Source organism: Arthroderma uncinatum (assembly GCF_011692745.1).
Source record: "Arthroderma uncinatum strain CBS 119779 chromosome Unknown scaffold1, whole genome shotgun sequence".
Classification (NCBI taxonomy): Eukaryota; Fungi; Ascomycota; class Eurotiomycetes; order Onygenales; family Arthrodermataceae; genus Arthroderma; species Arthroderma uncinatum.
This window is the reverse complement of record NW_022983863.1, coordinates 1,645,612-1,663,228: the sequence shown is the minus strand read 5'-3', so window position 1 is coordinate 1,663,228 and position 17,617 is coordinate 1,645,612. Positions and strand designations below refer to the sequence as shown.

The 17,617-nt window shown below is 46.3% G+C and overlaps 5 protein-coding genes across 5 annotated transcripts; 3 read left to right on the top strand and 2 right to left on the bottom strand.

Annotated features, from left to right (window-relative positions):
- Positions 1–1,246: 1,246 nt before the first annotated feature.
- GIQ15_00511 (uncharacterized protein) lies at positions 1,247–1,924 on the top strand (the record flags this gene model as incomplete). Its single annotated transcript, XM_033547928.1, has 1 exon — positions 1,247–1,924. One exon carries the CDS (start codon positions 1,247–1,249, stop codon positions 1,922–1,924), a length of 678 nt encoding a protein of 225 aa, XP_033408879.1.
- A 4,876-nt stretch (positions 1,925–6,800) lies between these two features.
- Positions 6,801–9,796, top strand: GIQ15_00510 (translation initiation factor IF-2; the record flags this gene model as incomplete). Its single annotated transcript, XM_033547927.1, has 2 exons — positions 6,801–9,567; positions 9,642–9,796. The coding sequence occupies 2 exons, from the start codon at positions 6,801–6,803 to the stop codon at positions 9,794–9,796; spliced, it is 2,922 nt and encodes a 973-aa protein (XP_033408878.1).
- Positions 9,797–10,348: 552 nt separating this feature from the next.
- GIQ15_00509 (uncharacterized protein) lies at positions 10,349–11,215 on the bottom strand (the record flags this gene model as incomplete). The annotated part of the gene is made up of 2 exons (XM_033547926.1): positions 10,349–10,489; positions 10,616–11,215. The coding sequence occupies 2 exons, from the start codon at positions 11,213–11,215 to the stop codon at positions 10,349–10,351; spliced, it is 741 nt and encodes a 246-aa protein (XP_033408877.1).
- Positions 11,216–12,328: 1,113 nt separating this feature from the next.
- Positions 12,329–13,158, bottom strand: GIQ15_00508 (uncharacterized protein; the record flags this gene model as incomplete). Its single annotated transcript, XM_033547925.1, has 2 exons — positions 12,329–12,892; positions 12,961–13,158. 2 exons carry the CDS (start codon positions 13,156–13,158, stop codon positions 12,329–12,331), a joined length of 762 nt encoding a protein of 253 aa, XP_033408876.1.
- A 2,895-nt stretch (positions 13,159–16,053) lies between these two features.
- On the top strand, positions 16,054–16,616 carry GIQ15_00507 (uncharacterized protein; the record flags this gene model as incomplete). Its single annotated transcript, XM_033547924.1, has 2 exons — positions 16,054–16,269; positions 16,320–16,616. The coding sequence occupies 2 exons, from the start codon at positions 16,054–16,056 to the stop codon at positions 16,614–16,616; spliced, it is 513 nt and encodes a 170-aa protein (XP_033408875.1).
- Between the last annotated feature and the right edge of the window lie 1,001 nt (positions 16,617–17,617).

Sequence of the window (17,617 nt, the reverse complement as noted above, 5' to 3'; positions counted from 1 at the left end):
AGCTCATCCTCCCCGAGCCTCTGATATCACACTTGAACTCCTTCTCGCATCACAGGCACATATTGGACACTCGACCTCGCTCTGGAATCCCGGAAATTCAGGATATATACATGGTATTCGTGAGGGTGTCCACATAATCTCGCTTGATGCAACTGCAGCCTATTTACGACGCGCAGCCAAGGTCGTCGAGGAAGTCGCTCGAGTAGGGGGTCTTATCTTATTTGTCGGAACGAGGAAGGGCCATAAACGAGCCGTCGTGCGTGCGGCAGAGCTAGCACAGGCTTGCCACGTGTTTGACCGCTGGATCCCAGGAGCTCTCACCAACTCTCTGCAAATCTTGCGTAGATGCGAAGTGAAACTCGTTGATGCAATAGATAGAAACGTTCGGCACGGAGAATTCCAAAAACGAGACCCTAATAGGGCACCGTTAAAACCAGACTTGGTCGTATGCTTTAATCCACTCGAGAACGAGCCTCTGCTCCAAGAATGTGCCGGTATGAACATTCCTACCATCGGAGTTATCGATACCGACGCGGATGCTACTCGTGTTACCTACCCAATTCCTGCCAATGATGATAGTCCCCGATGCATAAGCGTCATCGCAGGTGTATTGGGGAGAGCTGGAGAAGACGGACAGAGGAAGCGCTTGGAACAGTCGGCCAGAGGAGAAATACCTTATAGACTTGTCGACCTAAAAACGCGAGCGGATGGACGGCATTAGGGCCAGACGGTTTCTTGCTTTCCGAGCTAGCAATGTACAATAGCATTCCCTTTTTTTAATATGTTATTATCTTTGATTCTATTTACTACTGGATATACAACTACGGCTTATTTCCCTCCTGGACGCTTACTTTTCCGAGCCGAATCCAAAGGCCCAATTTGGTTGCGTCCCCTGGCAGCGCGTCTCGACAGCCCTCAGTTCGACAAAACAGTTGGATAATGGTTCGAGGGCCTCGCCATCCATCGAACCATAAATCGCACGCAGGGGACCAGGCCTGTACCCCCAAACTCACAAGCATTGCATCCGCGGAGAACCCATTGACTTCCTTTCTAAACTGACTTCCTTTTCTAAACACGTCATAAAGTGCAGGTTTTCTAATATAGCTTATAAGTAGCAGGAGTGACCCAGGATTTCATGCTGGAAACGACACACGGCCCCCTACACATTCAATTGATACTAGTTCAAGCGTTTCTTTTTTTTTCTTGTCTACCGGCCTTCCTAGATCGGATCATACGTGAGAACTATATGATGGAGCTAGGCTACGGTGATCAGGATCTTATCTACGAGGCGGAGGCTAAGAGGCTTGCCGAATCGGCTCCGGTACCCCGACCTATGTGTCTAACGTGCAGCAAACGTCTAGCAGAGGCTTCCATGCTACAATGCCCACTGGCCGACCCTTTGTCAAAGTGTTCTCAGTGTGCAGAAGACAACAAGCCCTGCCACGTCGTTCCCTCGCAATTCCGGGGCGACCTAGAGCGTATCCAAGCTCTGGCACGCGAGTCTCATGTCAGGCCATCCAAACCAGTCTCCAAATTGCTCCAGGAAGCTGTGAAGAAATACGTCACAGAAGTTGAAACATATGAGCGTAAAAAGCCCACGTCAGAAAGATATCAGCCTTACCAGGTGCCCAGACCTACACCTCCGCCGCCTGTGCCGATTCCTTCTCCCGGATGTGCTACCCCTACCGCCACTCCCATGAATTCTCCAGCTTACGCAGAAGGGACCGTAATCGCAAGCGCTCAAGACGTTCAAAATATTAATCGGATGTTGAATAATATCGCGGAATTATTGGCTGAGAGGGTGGACTTACCCCCAGAAGAAGAGGACAGCGTTGGAAAGGATTTTGTCGCAGCCTGGCTAACTGGTAACGGAAATACTACAAACGAGGGACGCATTAACGAAGCTGTGAAACAAAAACGTTGAGGTGTTCTCGTAGTTCCACACACTACATGTGCGATCTACAGGTATGTATACCTGATGATTTTTTATTCTAATACATTGGTATTTTTGAAAATATGGTGCCGCTCGAGTTCATGGGCTGATGCTAGTGTTTAGGGCAATCGCGAAACTTTTTTTTTTTTTAAACCCAGGCCTGTCCCCGATGGTTTTTATCGTACATTCGTTTGCTAGAATTTGCTCCTGCGGACTGCCCGTTCCTCTCGCATATGGTGGACAAGCCTAGTCGTCACGATATGTTTTACTTGCTTTTATTCGAAGATTCACTCACTTGAAAGGCCCCTATTATTACTCTGGTTGTACTCCGTATTTCATCCTTAATTACCCGTTTTTCAGTGTACATCTGATCGCGGGCCGGCCAGCTTTGACCTTTGACCTTTAATAAACTCCTCCCATGATACGAGTAGCGTTTATATTCTATGATCTGCATTTTATACGGCTGTCGTACTGCAGCGTCTCCAGCTTAACGTCGTTTATGTCATAAGTGCATACAATCATCAGTGAAACGCCAGAGCAGATAATGGTTTAATCACGCTCGTATTCAGCCAAATACCATGTAACCCCCTTCCCAGTTACTCAAATATCATGTAGCGGTTTCCCTGACTATCCGTGCCATGTACAAAACAAGGCGCGAAAGAGAAGAAGAGTCGATGTCGCCGTCCCGTAAACAAGTTCGTCGTCCTTATGGTGGAGCAACAATTTAAAGTTGACTTTCCACCTGCGCACAACCTTATTTTAACTCTTTTGGCCACGAGTTTTGTGCCAAGACTTATGCATGAATGCTTTTTGACGCCATGAAAACGCCATTTTTGGCCCAGTCGATGATAATTGCAAGCCTAGTGTTTATTAGCACAGTATGGAGCAGGGGTAACTGATATGGGGCCCTGGGATATCTCTTGATCGTCTTCTGCTCTTTCCGCCGGAGCCTTTGGATACGACCGCCACTTCCACAAAGGTCCGAGTCCATGTGATCACAGTTCACCTCTGGCCCACCCTCAGCCCGTCTTGTTCTTCTTTTGAATTCCCATTCATACGAATTATTACTTACTGACATCATTATATCTCTCACCATGCATCCGATAAAATTCATATCAATGGTCAATATCCAAATTGACAGGTATTCTTCAACACTGAGCTCTATTTTAAATTTGTAAGCTCTCCCTTGAGACGCGCTCGTTCAATCAAAATGTTAACCGTCTAGACAGCCTGCTTTTATCGGCAATCCCTCTTGCATACGTCCCACAATATATTAAGATCAGAAAACGTCAGAACGCCGATGGAATTTCGTTTTTCTTTCTTGTTATACGGGCTATCACCACAAGCGCGAACGCTGCTAACCTGCTCCTGCTAGTGCCAGTATGGCAGGTAGTTTACCTCTGTGAAACGCAGTACTCTGATGGTCGATGCTTCATGGAGATGGTATGGCACTGGCAGTCTATGGCAGATTGGGCTTGTGCGCAAATGATGTAAGTGGCCTCTAGTTTAATACGAAATTCAATATAATTAGCTAAGAATTTTTAATTTAGATTCTTCTTTTCCCTGCCTTACTATCAGCATCGAATCACTATAGCTTCAACTAGTGACTCTCTAAATGGTCAAAGGGGTAGCCCAAAGCGCTATTCAAATAAGTTGACGAGGGCCGCTATTATTTTTGTTATATTTTCCAACTTTATGTTACTAACCTCAACTCTCCTTTACAAGATTCCTCTGACGACGTCATTATTAGGATACCGATTCCTTCTGATATGGCCACTTATTACCAAAGTTATTGCTGCGGTACTTAATCCTATTGCCTTCATACCTCAAATTTATCATACAGTGGCTCTAAAGAAGGTTGGAAGTCTAAGTATCCTCTCTCTAGCCATACAAAGTATTATATACTTCTTTCTAGCGTTATCCTTTGCTATTCGATTTCAGTCTGGGTGGGAAGATTTATCAAGTCGCTATATATATGCTGCCAGTGGCTGGATCAATTATTTTATCACAGGTAGTGGGGAACACATACTTCTAATGTTGTGTGGCTTCTATGCTTACGCAAAACGAGGGATTATCGACGATCCGATAGAAAGGCATGAGCAAGATGGTGACACAGATTCAGACCCAACGGGAAATGTGCCTTTACTACGATAGAGGCGTTAAAGTGCTGCTTGGCAGCACCGACATTGTGGAAGAGGCAAGAAGGAAGGGTTCTATAGCTCGTTACAAATACTATGACTTTATTCGAAATGCACCGAATATAAAATGGACAGCGCCCCATTAAGTAAGTATTCTATGGCTAATTTAACTGCATACTAATATGATCTTAACACTGTTGATCTACACTGTAGCTCTGTAGTCTTCAATCTATTAATAACTTTTTTGGCGCAAGAATGACGCGAACATATATCGAGTGAAATGACAGTAAGTATTGGGTCATACCAGTGCAGCCGCTCCAAGATAGTTCCCAAAAGGAAAACGTCTATCTATCATATATGTAGAGATACACAAACAAATCTAGTAGGGTATCTGGAAGGCAACAAGCATATATAATCGCACAGTGATTGTTGAAACTGTAAAAGCAATATCTCAAGCCCAGTAAACCCAAGGTGCCACAGGGTGTAAACAAACATTGAGTGAAATGCATGCTCTATCCGAGAGCTCTCTTGGTAAGTTCGAAACTAAATAGCCCTGTTAGCAAAATGCTTTTTCAAAAGGAGTTTGTGAACTGTTGTAACACTCACGCCGCGAAAGTGCCCGCTGAAACTGGCCCCGCCCTTAGGAGGGTTGGAGCAATGCCCTTCACGAATCCTCGCATACCCTCCTGTGCAAGAATCTGCCTGAAACAATCTCGCATGCTCTTGTACCTCTGTTGCTCTCCAAATCCGTCGCTCTGCATTTTACTCTTGACGACGTCAAATGGATAACTAGACAGCCAAAGCACCTCGCCGGCCAAGCCACCGTATCCTGCAATTTTCAGGGCCGAAATATCTTCGCGTTTGGTGTTGGTTCGCTTAGCTTCCCAGTCCATCATGTACTCAAAGGAAAGGAACCACATTCCATAAGCTTGCGCTTCACGAAGAATTGTGACCGCTTCTCCTCTATACAGGCCATTGAACACTCCTCCCTGCGACGAGAGCTTCTTTATACAATCCAACGGGCCATTGTATAGCCTTCCTTCGCCGTGAGGCTGTGTTTGAAGTCTGATTCGAACATGTTCGATTGGACCTGAGATTGAAGAGTTGACAATTCCCGCAAAGGCACCGGACATATAATATTGTGGGTAGGATAGGCTGGTATCCTGTTTCCCTTTCTGAGCATTCAGCTTTTCGAATTGTCGGCGTGCTTCATGGAATGCACCGAATTGGACGCTGACCTGTGTAGATATGCTATTAGCGTTGGATCCAGATACGTACGACAAGGGAAAGATGAGCGTACACAAGCACCGATACCTAGTAATGGGGTCAGAGTTCCTTTGTAAAACGCAAATGGACCCTCCTTCGCAAAGATCTTTGTGGCACAATCCAATGCATTGGAGTATTGTGTCGTCGTCTGTAATCGAACCTTGACAATGTCTAGAATATTATAACTTAGCCGATGATTTTATCGCTATGTTTCTCGCCAGGGGTGCAGTCTCATACCGAACGGCTGGCCTATGAAGTAATTTGTCAGTATATGGGCAATCCCAGCGGCAGAACAAGGAACCAACCGAGAAGAACCTGTGCTATGCCTCCTACAGCTCCAGATGCTAAATTCTTGACGGTTTGCATGGAATCCTCCACTTCTACCTGGTGTTCGGCGGCCATTGTGCTGTATTTCTCCGACGGCCGATTAAACCGGGGTAAAGCTACAGCTGCAAGCGGGGAAGAGAGAGTGAGTCAAAGAGTCAACGATTATCTGTCTGCTAACAAATATCAACACAAAGATTGAATGAAAAACACTGCCCTCGCCCAATTGAACAAGCCCGCACCGTCGTGAGTCGAGAAAACGCCGACAGAACCTGAAAAGGCAAAAGGCGGAGGGAAATCCGATGGCGGGAGGAATTATGTAAGCACGGGTTATCTATGGCGCGATAAGCAGATCTTAAGTAAGCAGATCTTAAGTAAGCAGATCTTAAGTAAGCAGATCTTAAGTAAGCGAACTTTATATCTCGGAGTTACCTCGGGCCGGAATAAAGTCTTGGCACCAAAAAGTTCCCTGACCAAAAGTTAACAGCCTTCTGTAGATTATTTGATACCGCGTTGGATAAATAGCACGAAGCTGACAGCATCGCAAACGAGATGCTAGAGTGAAAGGATGCGCCGGCAGTCAATATTGAAGGTGAGACACTGGCTGGATTTGCCCATCTGGCACAATTGTGAGTTGCTGACGGATCCATGCTTAGGGCCTTCGGTGTCGATACTGCTGCTCTCCGGGCAGGCTGTCTTTAGAGCGTATCGGCAACCATGAGCTACTCAGGCGGCAGAGGCGACAGCTAAGTTCGAGTTCTAAAGGCACAGGCGCACCGGACAACAATGACTCCAAGGATAAGCCTCAACCTGCAGGACAAGGGTTTGGGCGTGGATGGGGCGCGCCTTCGTTCGGTGCATCAGTGACTATTACGGCAGCTGAATTGAAGCAGCGAGAAGCCCTTTTAGCAAAGCAGGGCCAGCAACAGTCACCGCATCCCTCGCGAGAGACACGTGGAGTGAGCACTCTGAACTCCTATACATTTCGGGCTGAGGTCACAGACAATAGTTCCTTTAGCTAATAATATATGAAGGATGGTATACAGGACAGAATCACGGCCGCACAGACACAGACATGGAAGTGTACCAACTGCCAAAAAATTAATGCGATGAAATCTATTCTTTGTGTGAACTGTGAAATGAGGCAAATAGTGAGATACCTGGAACCGTCAGTACCTCCTCAACTGGCCGGACAACACGGAACACCGTCAGAAATAAACACTACTTCCAAGCCCGGACGCCGCTCACCTTTTCGTATAACGAGATTTCTGACCGGTGCACCGTCACCCGCTACCTCGATACCGTTGCCTAGAGATCAGTCGAAGGATTGGAAGACTGAGAATGCAAGAGACCAAACCGACCAGCCCTGGTCTAGGCAACAACGCTCCCCCGGACAGGCTGCGGGCAGGCACCACCCATTAAACTCTAGCTCCAACGATGGACCCCACGCAGATTCACAGGAATCGTGGAAAGGTCCCAGGTCGTCTCGATCTTTCAAAATACGGCGGCCAGAATTCGTCTTCGGCGCGCCTCCGGTGAATGATTATAGACCAGCCACTAGCAAGTTGACCCCCTTTATGAATCCCAAAGGGCCATGGGGCCCATCCCAATTTCAAAGCCCCCCAAAGCAGCAGCCAGGTCATAGCTGGGGCTTTCAAAAGGAGACCTTTGGCGCCGATGATACATGGGGATTGTCTGGATTTAGGTCTCTCCCTCAGCAGCCAGGTCATAGCTGGGGCTCTCAAAAGGAAACCTTTGGCGCCGATGATACATGGGGATTGTCTGGATTTAGGTCGCTCCCTCAGCAGCCAGACAGGTCTCTCTCTCAGCAGCCAGACAAGTCTCCCCCTCAGCAGCCAGGCGTAGTACAGCCGGCTGGGAGGCGTTCTGTCGTATCTAAACCCATATGGGACGACATGGGTCTAGATATTCCTACCAACAAGAGTTCATCGACCCCTCAGTCCTTTTCCCAGCGCAATCGTGGGAAAAATGAGGAAACAAAGGATCCAATGCAGTACCAAGATGAGGACGATGATGCCTTATTTAAACCCCGAAAACGGAAGGGTAGACGTGCGGCTTTGGAGGATGACTTCGCCGAATTCAAAAGCAAGCCAAACCGGCGAAACGCGAAATATGAGGATGATTTAGAGCTAGACGAAGAATATGGCACTAATCGACGTAAGCGGAAGCAAGAGAAAAAGAGAGGCGCACAGCGTGTTCAGGAAAATGATGCCTTAACCCCTATTGTGCTTCCGGATTTCATTGCCATTGGGAGCCTGGCAGACGCCATGAATGTCCGCCGTCCCAAGTTTCTCCAACGTCTACGGCAGCTTGGATTTGATGACGTGACGGATGACCATGTCCTCGATTCTGAAACTGCCGGGTTGATTGCTACTGAGTTTAATTTCGAACCTGTTATCGAATCTAACGATATAGATCTGGTTGCAGCCCCGGCTCCTGAGGACACATCTAGCCTACCTCCAAGGCCGCCAGTTGTTACTATAATGGGCCACGTCGACCATGGAAAGACCACTCTTTTGGATTACCTTCGAGAAACGTCTATCGTGGCAACTGAACATGGAGGAATCACTCAACATATTGGCGCATTTTCTGTCTCTATGCCTTCTGGGAAACAAATCACGTTCTTAGACACTCCTGGCCATGCCGCTTTCCTTGAAATGCGAAAACGAGGAGCTGATGTCACTGATATTGTTATTTTGGTTGTTGCAGCTGATGACAGCGTCAAGCCTCAAACAATTGAAGCTATAAAACATGCAAAGGGCGCAGGTGTCCCCATCATCGTTGCAATCAACAAGATTGATAAAGAAGGCGCTGATATCGAAAGAGTCAAACAAGATTTGGCCCGTCATAACATTAGCGTTGAGGATTATGGCGGCGACGTTCAAGCAATTGGGGTTAGTGGGAAAACCGGACAAGGCATGTTGAAATTGGAAGAGGCGGTGATTACACAGGCCGAGATGTTAGACCTTCGAGCTGAGCAGGAATGTAACTTTGAGGGCTGGATTATTGAAGCAGCAACCAAGAAGGGTGGCCGGGCCGCAACGGTACTCGTACGCCAAGGAACACTCCGACCAGGCGACGTTATTGTCGCTGGGACTTCATGGGCTAAGATCCGAACTCTGCGCAATGAAGCCGGTGTACAGGTTACAGAGGCTCTGCCAGGAACACCTGTGGAAGTTGATGGTTGGAAAGATCAGCCAGTAGCCGGATCTGAAGCGTTACAAGCTCCGGATGAGCAACGTGCAAAAGATGTTGTTGAGCTAAGGCTTAACAAAGAAGAAATACAGCGTTTAGGCGGTGATATCGAAGCAATCAATCAATCCCGCCGGCAGGTGCGTGAACAACGGCAACTACAAGCAGCACAAGAAGAGAATAGCGATATAGCAGATAAAACCGCCGACAAGAGCGGCCCCGAACCTATCCCATTCATCGTTAAGGCTGACGTTTCTGGTTCCGCGGAAGCGATTGTCAACTCTGTCTCGGCTATTGGAAATAACGAAGTATATGCCAAAATTCTCCGATTTGGGGTTGGCAAAATTGGAGATTCAGATATCCGACTTGCCTCCGCTGCAAACGCGGACGTTATATCTTTCAACCAGCCTGTTGATTTAGATATCATGAAACTTGCCGTTGCCGAGGGAGTCAATATCTTGAACCATAACATTATCTATGAGCTGATTGATGACGTGAAAATGAAATTGAGCGAACATTTACCCCCTACTGTCATACAGCGCGTGTCTGGAGAAGCAGAGATCGGTGAAATATTCGAAATTAAACTCAAAGGCAAACGAACCACCCCGGTCGCCGGATGCAAAGTCCGAAATGGCGTCATTCATCGCCCTCACAAAGTGAGAGTGTTGAGAGGAAAGAAGGTCATCTATGATGGTAGGGTTCTTCTTCTTTTTTTTTTTTTGCATCTATACCCCTAATCGCAGCTTACTAACTGATATACTTTTTAGGCACTCTATCTTCTCTAAAGAACGTGAAAAAGGACGTGACGGAGATGCGAAAGGGTTCAGAGTGCGGTATGGCATTCGAGGGTTGGACTGACTTCGCCGTTGGCGATGAGATCCAAACATACGAAGTGATTCATGAGAAACGTATTCTTGAATAACTAGAGACATTTTAATGGTGTTGGATGGGCTAAAGTATCCGTTTCCTTTTATCCGCTGTATAACAACTTTGTATAGACCGATCTTGGTAACTGACATGCTACAAGTGGGAGTTTCCTAGAATTGCCCATTTTATAGATATTTTCCCTTCGAGATCTTGTATTATATTATCATCTATGTCATACCCCATCTTAACTCCTGTTTTTATAGCACATTGTACCACCTTTTTCCTTTTTAATGTTCTTACACCGCCTCCTTGAAGTTATCTCATGTCAACTACGGGGTACAAGGCAAACGTATCCCTATCGCCGTATTTAGTAAATCCAAGAAGCTCCAACGTTGATCAGGGTGGCCACATATAATACCCGTTTTTGTTTTAAAATTGCAAATAAGCTATGCATAAAATCCCCAATAACTAAACATCATGTAATCTCCAAGGGAATAACTAGGTACAAAAAAAAAAAGGATGCATGTACGGAGTAGAGCGACAACACAACCTGCATCAGACACAATTCAAAAAACCATGTCCGCCCCGGCTAGGCTAACTTCCTATATTAAATCGTTTCCCCTCTCCCTTTCCCACCAGTCCCTTTTCCTTTTCCTTTACCCATACCAGAGCCCGTTCCCGATCCTGTGCCCCCAGCTTTCTTTCCTCCCGTTTTGGCCTTGGCTGTACGAGCAGGACGTGTCGGTGCCTGAAAGCGACTTAGCAATCTCGTCTCTAGTACGGTTTTTCGTGGCCATGTACATCATAGATAGGCTTCCCACCTTTTTAAATAAAGGCAAAGGTTTTTTTAATTCGGAAGAGCTGCGAAACGTACCTGTTTTTTAGAGCCAGCGCCACGTTTTCCCTTCGCAGGTGCTTTTGGTTTCAAACCCCCAGGCCCTGGGACAGGAGAGCTGGGTAGTGTTGCGGCTGGGGTGCTAATTTGAGTGGGATCGTTTGCCGATGTGATCAATGGTGAATTCATGAATAAATCCGTCGGGGTGGTAATGAGAGATGGATCGATAAAGTTGTTTTTCAGCATGTCTTCATTCTGTGCGTTGAATCGTGCAGCCTCTTCTTCTGTTCCGTTCGCGTGGCTGGTAGGGACAGCATTATTTTCATAGACAGGTGTCCCATTTGGGGTTGGGTAACGTGGGTGTGGAGATTTACTATTAGAACGGCGTGGGTTGGGCCCTTCACGATCAGGGAACTCGACGTTGCGTGGCCCAATTCTAACGTATTTCCCGTTGATAAGTGAATAGGCTGGATCAGTAGCTGGATCAAATGGAGTAGGGGCTTTTGCTATATTTAGACCATCGCCTTGTATAGAGCTTTCTTCAACCTCTTCAGTGTCTGAGTTGCCTGAGCCATCGCAGGATACAGACGAGGGTGCGTCGAATATGTCCATAGCATTGAGGTTACGAAGTAAGGACATGTCAGGCTTCAACCGGGTGATTGCTGAATTAGACAAACCATGTAAGTCTTGCCGGCCAAACCAGTAAACATCAAATTCGTTGGTATGTAGAACTTACCCACGTGTTAGCTCTGCAAAACGAGTTTCTCTTTATCCTTCACTATTGATAACAGAAAGGGTATGGGTATAAAGCGCGGGACTTTACCATAGAATAGAATATGATACGGAAGGACGTAGGAAATTCCGACTTGTCGATTCCTTCTAAAATCTGTAGTTCTATCTTCTTCCTCGATATCTTGTGGGGTTTGCCATCGCTGATTAGTTTGGTGATCGTCCTATTCGCGTGGCCCAGGTATATCTGTGTAAACATATCGGGCTGTATCAAAATAAAGGCATGTTAGCACTATAGGGAGAGCTTAAAGGGATTTGAACAGTCCACTTAGTATAACAAATACCTTTCCAGAAGCAGGACTCATGTTTCCCTGTTAAAGCGAGAGGCTCCCTATAAGGGCAACCGAGCGAAAGACAAGTTTCAAATCCTTAATTAGAGAACGGTGGTCCAGTCTGTATAAATATTGCGTATGGTTTGTTGACGGTAGATCAAACTAGCCGTGGATGTAGAGGACTGATAGCAGGCTGGTAGGTTGAGAAAGTGTCAACCCACAAGATATAAACCTCCACGGTTGATTCCGGCAATCTTGAAGCGGAAACGAAGTAGGTGTAATAAACACACACCGGCCTAGTTAAAAAAAAGAGAGAGGAAGAGGAAAACCATTAGGCACGTGAGAGCAAGATAACACTGTGCTAGTTCCCCTGTGTTATTGTTTGAATAAACACAGAATGTCGCCCAAGTAACCGAGGACGTATGTGTATCCTTTCTTGAGCCTCCTCAGCTGAGTTCCTGTAATAGAGCTTATGGCTCTATAATATAAAATGTCATCGCGTACGCCGTGTATTGAGAGCGGATATCTCCAAAATACTCAGATAAAGGTAAACCAAAGAAACCAATATAAGAAATCAAGCAGGCAGAAAACTGCCTAACTTTCAATAAATTGATGTTAACTCCAAACAAGCTAACGGGCCAAAGTTTGATATAAATGCCAGGTACAGATCAAGGTGTTCGGAAATCTCCCTCTACCGTGACTTCCAACGCAGCCTGCCGGCCCATTTTGCCCATTCCTGCGTATCATCCCTCTCTAATATTGCCTCAACCGTGTGCCAATCCCTAGCCAGTTCCTCATTAGAGGCCATCCTATGCACATAACTATGGCAAGCACGGCACAGCCAGGCAACTCGGTTTAAATCGCACTCTTCATGCCACCCACGTTTCAAGGCTTTGGCGTGAACTGCCCTGGGTATAAGGTGGTGATATGTCAGGGGAATCCAATCTCGTTCACATATCTCACAGGCGGTTGTGCGGGTGGCACTAAAGGGCAGCGGTTTGGCAGTAACAGTAGATGAATACTCTGCAAAGATAGAGGAGAGAATATTTGTAAGGTCGGACGTCTCAGACATCATGCCATAGGTGACTAGAGACTCGGGGACCGATGGGTCGACCAGTGAAGTTAAGAATTCGATAGTGGTCCCTGGCACATTCTCCGCATATTTTTCTGCAAGAACAGGGGAGGCTTGTGTGGCATTGAAAGAGAGCGTTTGCACATCCCTTGGGAATGAGCTGAATATCTCTTGGGCGATGAACTAACAGCCTCATTTAGTACCCAAGATGGTCAAAGAAATCCTCAAGCGAGGACAGATTTGGGACATACGTCAATAAATTCTGCTAGTTCAGCAGGGTCATTGTCTTCAGGGAATGAAGGTTTGCTATGGCGGGTATTGTTGTTGCGTTTTGCATTTCTCCTTCGTCTAGTCAGGCTAGATTTCTCTATTGACCTGTTCAGGATCGACTTCGACACGCACTCCCGAAAGATCTCATAGTTCTCTCTGGTGTCGTCTCCGATGTTCATGATGGCGGATTGATATGGTCACCTCGACTGTTGCTAGGCTTCTGAAATTGTTACTCGAAAGCATCTCAATTTCTTCCCCAGAACACAACCCGAATGAGCGGTATATATAATGATAAAGCCAGGCATTACCTGGGAGTCGCTACCGAAAGCATGGCCTCAGACATTCCCTTTGTGCTATCGATGAAGCCGATATCCAACCTCATTTAGGTGCCCGACGCTGATTCTTAAAGTCGGAGGTGTTTGATAGACGAAATACGAGCTTAGTCATACAGCCACTTTCCTCTTAGGCTGCAGTTTTGGCCAATATGCAATGATATTTGCATCGATTCTCGCCTAGAAAGAATGCGTAGTTTCTGCTATTTCAGTGAGTCAGAGTTATCTTCCTTATCTTCCCAAATGCTACGTGGCTTTAGTCCTCCTCCATGATGTGAAATATGGCAAGAATTTGGGAGAAAGAGAGTAATTTCGGGTTCTATTCAGTCGAGCAACGCAACGATGGACGAACAGAGTGATATGTACGTGAATGCAATGTATATTTTCGGCGTTCAAGGTCGGCTTTACGTCTTCAGATTCAATATACATGGGCACATATCTAAGTCGGTATACGAATGGTGGATGTACCGCTGTTAAATATTTCCGATAATTTCCATATGGTAGAAAGTTCCGGGGTAAGTCAGCGAATAAGTATTCTATCCTCCATTTTCCCCTCCAAAGCAATCCATGGAATGGGACGTCAGAGTGAATATGAAGGAAACAGTTTTATGTATGAGGAAGAAAAAGAGAAAGGAGCAAGTTCGACAGCGAAAATTCAGCTTTTATATGATGTGGTCATGTGACATCGCTCTCCACCCGCCAAACATCGATAAACAACAAGCAGGCAGCGATGATGTAGATATGAGAAGACTACATCCACCAGGGAATAGCAAGACAGTTGATAAAGTGAGCTGGACACAGCTTCAGGATGGCCAGGCTACTCAACTTTCACAGTGCGACCTGGCTGTACCCGATACAGGTGAGTTTACGAATTATCCAGGCTACATCCTATGCTTGCAACTACACAATTACTAACAACCCCGGCAACAGGGGATAGTGTATCTCATCTTTCATCCATTCCTATGGCCTCTCTTTCGGTCTCGTCTGCTGCCTGTAACGCTACTCTCGATATTCATCTACACTATCCTCTTTGTCTTCACATATCTCCCCCAAGTCGCTTTCTTGGCGATCTTCCATGGACCTGGCGCATGGGTTAACGGGGCCATTATCGTCCTAGGAGAAGGAGCTGCGATAGTAGCATTGCTATTTGAAGCCTTCTTCGTCGATGAAGTACAAGTCGACGTCTTCGATGCGGTCTTGCTTTACGAAGCAATGAAAAGGCCTCTTGAAGATCCCACATCAGTGTCGGATCCAACTTCAACCACCGAACCCGCCTCCTCCTTCCGAGATCATATAATTTCAATGATTTCGGAATCTAGAACGTTAGACCTAGCAAACTATTCCAACCCTGTTACTCACAGAATTGAAGACCCCGCAAGATGGCTTGGAAAACCAATACATAGCGCTATATACGCTCCTTTCTCCCTCAGACAAATAGTGGAATTTGTATTCTTCTTGCCGTTAAACTTGATTCCCGTCATAGGAATTCCATTATTCCTGGTTTTGACAGGCTACAGGGCTGGGCCGTTCCATCACTGGAGATACTTCCAACTACGGGATTTTAACAAAAAGGAGAGGAACGAGTATATTCACAGGAGAATGATGAGATATACCTTGTGAGTTCTCCTACATAGATGATTTGCTCGCAAATGAAAACACTATTAACCTAACTAACATTCCATAGGTTCGGTACAATGGCGCTTGTGCTACAGCTTGTCCCTGGGCTATCAATGGTTTTCCTTCTAACCACTGCCGCTGGCTCGGCGCTGTGGGCAAAAGATATGGAACAACGGAGATGGCTTATATCTCTAGGTACCATGGACAACGATGGCCATAACAACGATAGGCCAGATAATCAATACCACGATAACCCGGTATAGAGGCTTGTATAGAGGCTTCATCATTTTGGTATAATGTAGATTGGATTCCTGGAATGTTGAATATATATGACGATACTATTGGGTTTAGTTTTACTTTTGTCTGGCGCTTTATGAATGATACCAATCTTAGCAATACTCCTGAGTCCTCCCTGCTCTCCTCCCTGTTTTTCCCTACCCTTCCCTGCCCTTCCCTGCCCTCCTGCTCTGCTTTGCTCTTCCTTGTCCTCGCCGGCGCTTACAGTTAGATATATCACGTGATATTGAACTTGTTTCATCCGCTGACCAATCATCACGCATGCTGGGGAAACCTCCATCCATGTTTGAAGCAAGCAAGCAAAAGATATCGAGACCGGACATCCAACCGTTTACCGCCGAACATTTCAACTTAAAGCACTTCAGACGGGTTAGAGACTGAACTATATATACCAACCAGTACGCTGATGGCATTCCCCTGGAACCCAGACACAACATGCTCAAAGGGCCGACTACTCCTGGTTTTAACTCCCAAACCAGGAGTATGGAAATGACTCCAAGCAATGCTGTTTACCAGCGCGCTTCGCCGTGGAGCGGGATTTCTTTTTCTCGTTTGCTGAAGCCAGGCAGAATGTATACTTAAGCTTCAGCAAATCCGTCTCTTCTCTATTCTTTCATCTGTATTTTCGCCACTTTTCTGCTTCATTCGCATCCCAAGGTCTTTGTCTGTGACAAACTTCCTGCTTTTATTTCTTGTTATGCTCTTTTGACCCGAATAATAATCCATTTAAAAATCATATTCTCCCACCGTCACTTTTTAAGGCCTTATTTTATTTTACCTTTCGATTCCTTTTGGATCTTTGACACCAAAAAAATATACACGGACAAGATGCGCAGCCTACAGTTTATTACAGGCATAATATCCCTTGCCCTGTCGTCCCACGTCTCCTCTAGTCCAATTTATCATGTTCGACGAGATGAGCTTCTCAATCGGGGCTTATACTCTTCCTCTGCTCAAGATGCAGCCGTCGTGACGCTCACTGTCACTCCCACAGTCGCTGGCTCGACTGTTCCTGTGACAATGTGTGTCGAGCTACAGGGGACGGTGAATACCGATGCCCCTTCAGTAGTCTCTTGCCCGACAACGACTTCTAGTGTGATTCCGGATTCCACGTCCACTACCATCCCAACTACTTCGTTATCCTCGCCGCCAAAAAATGGGACTGGGAATGTTCCTGCAATTGGAATTGGAACTGGAAATCCTCCACTTTCTCTTCTATACTCATCATCTTGGTACAATTATCCTACTCCAACTTCCAGCTCAAGTTCAAGCAGCAATCACGCTTCGGCTTCAACTCCTACTACGCTACCTTCTACGTCCTTGGTCTCCAGCTCGACAACGTCAGGCCTTGCCTCAAGCATCATCTCAAGCCATTCCACATCTACCGCTAGTTTACCGGGTACTACAACCTTGCAGTACTCTACAATGCTCAGTAGCGAACCTGTTCAAGTGACCAAGGACCCCAACAGCAGCACCGTGTCTACCCCGGCGCAACCTCAACCCACTACGATCTTTGATACAACTACCAGGACAGTTTATGTACCATTCCCTAGCACAGAAGGCACCACGCCAGAGCCTACTACTATTCAAACCACTGAACCCTCCACCACGTACTCTAATTGGAATTCCACCCTTCCATCCTTCACCACGATTACGAAATCGTCTTTTACTACTATCACAACATCAGCTACACAGTCATCGTTACCTCCTGTTTATTCGTACTCCACCCTCCCGTCCTTTACTACGATTCCAAAGTCGACTACACAGTCTTCAGCTCCAGCTTCAACCGCATCTTTAACCGCATCTTCAACCGCATCTTCAACTTCATCTTCAACTTCATCTTCAACTTCCTCAACTACATCCTTGACTTCATCTTCAACTTCATCCTTAACTTCCTCAACTGCATCCTTCACTTCATCCCCAACTTCGCCCATTTATTCGCCTACCAGCTTAACACCATTACCCCCATCAACTACCCTGCCCCCAGTCATTTTAACAACCTCAACTAGTAGCATTTCTTCATCTACCTCTGTTCCTGCCACCCAACTACCAACAATGACGTATCCGTCACCCAGCATCAGCTTGCCATCATTTACTACAATTTCGCCTCCGTCAACTACTTCTCAGGTTTCCTCTTCAACCTATGCCCCAGCTCCTCCACCAGCTGAAACTCTAACAACTTCCAACACTGACCCCATCCTCGTAATCCCTGTGACGGATCCAACGCCAATCCCTACGGGCATCGAGCTCATACCACTAGGTTCGGGACACGGAAATACCTATATACCTCCCGTCTAAAACACTATCTACTTTTCCAACAACACGCATATATACGCTCCTTTCATGCAGTTTATCTTGTTGGCTTGTATTTCTCAACTTTTATATACCTTAT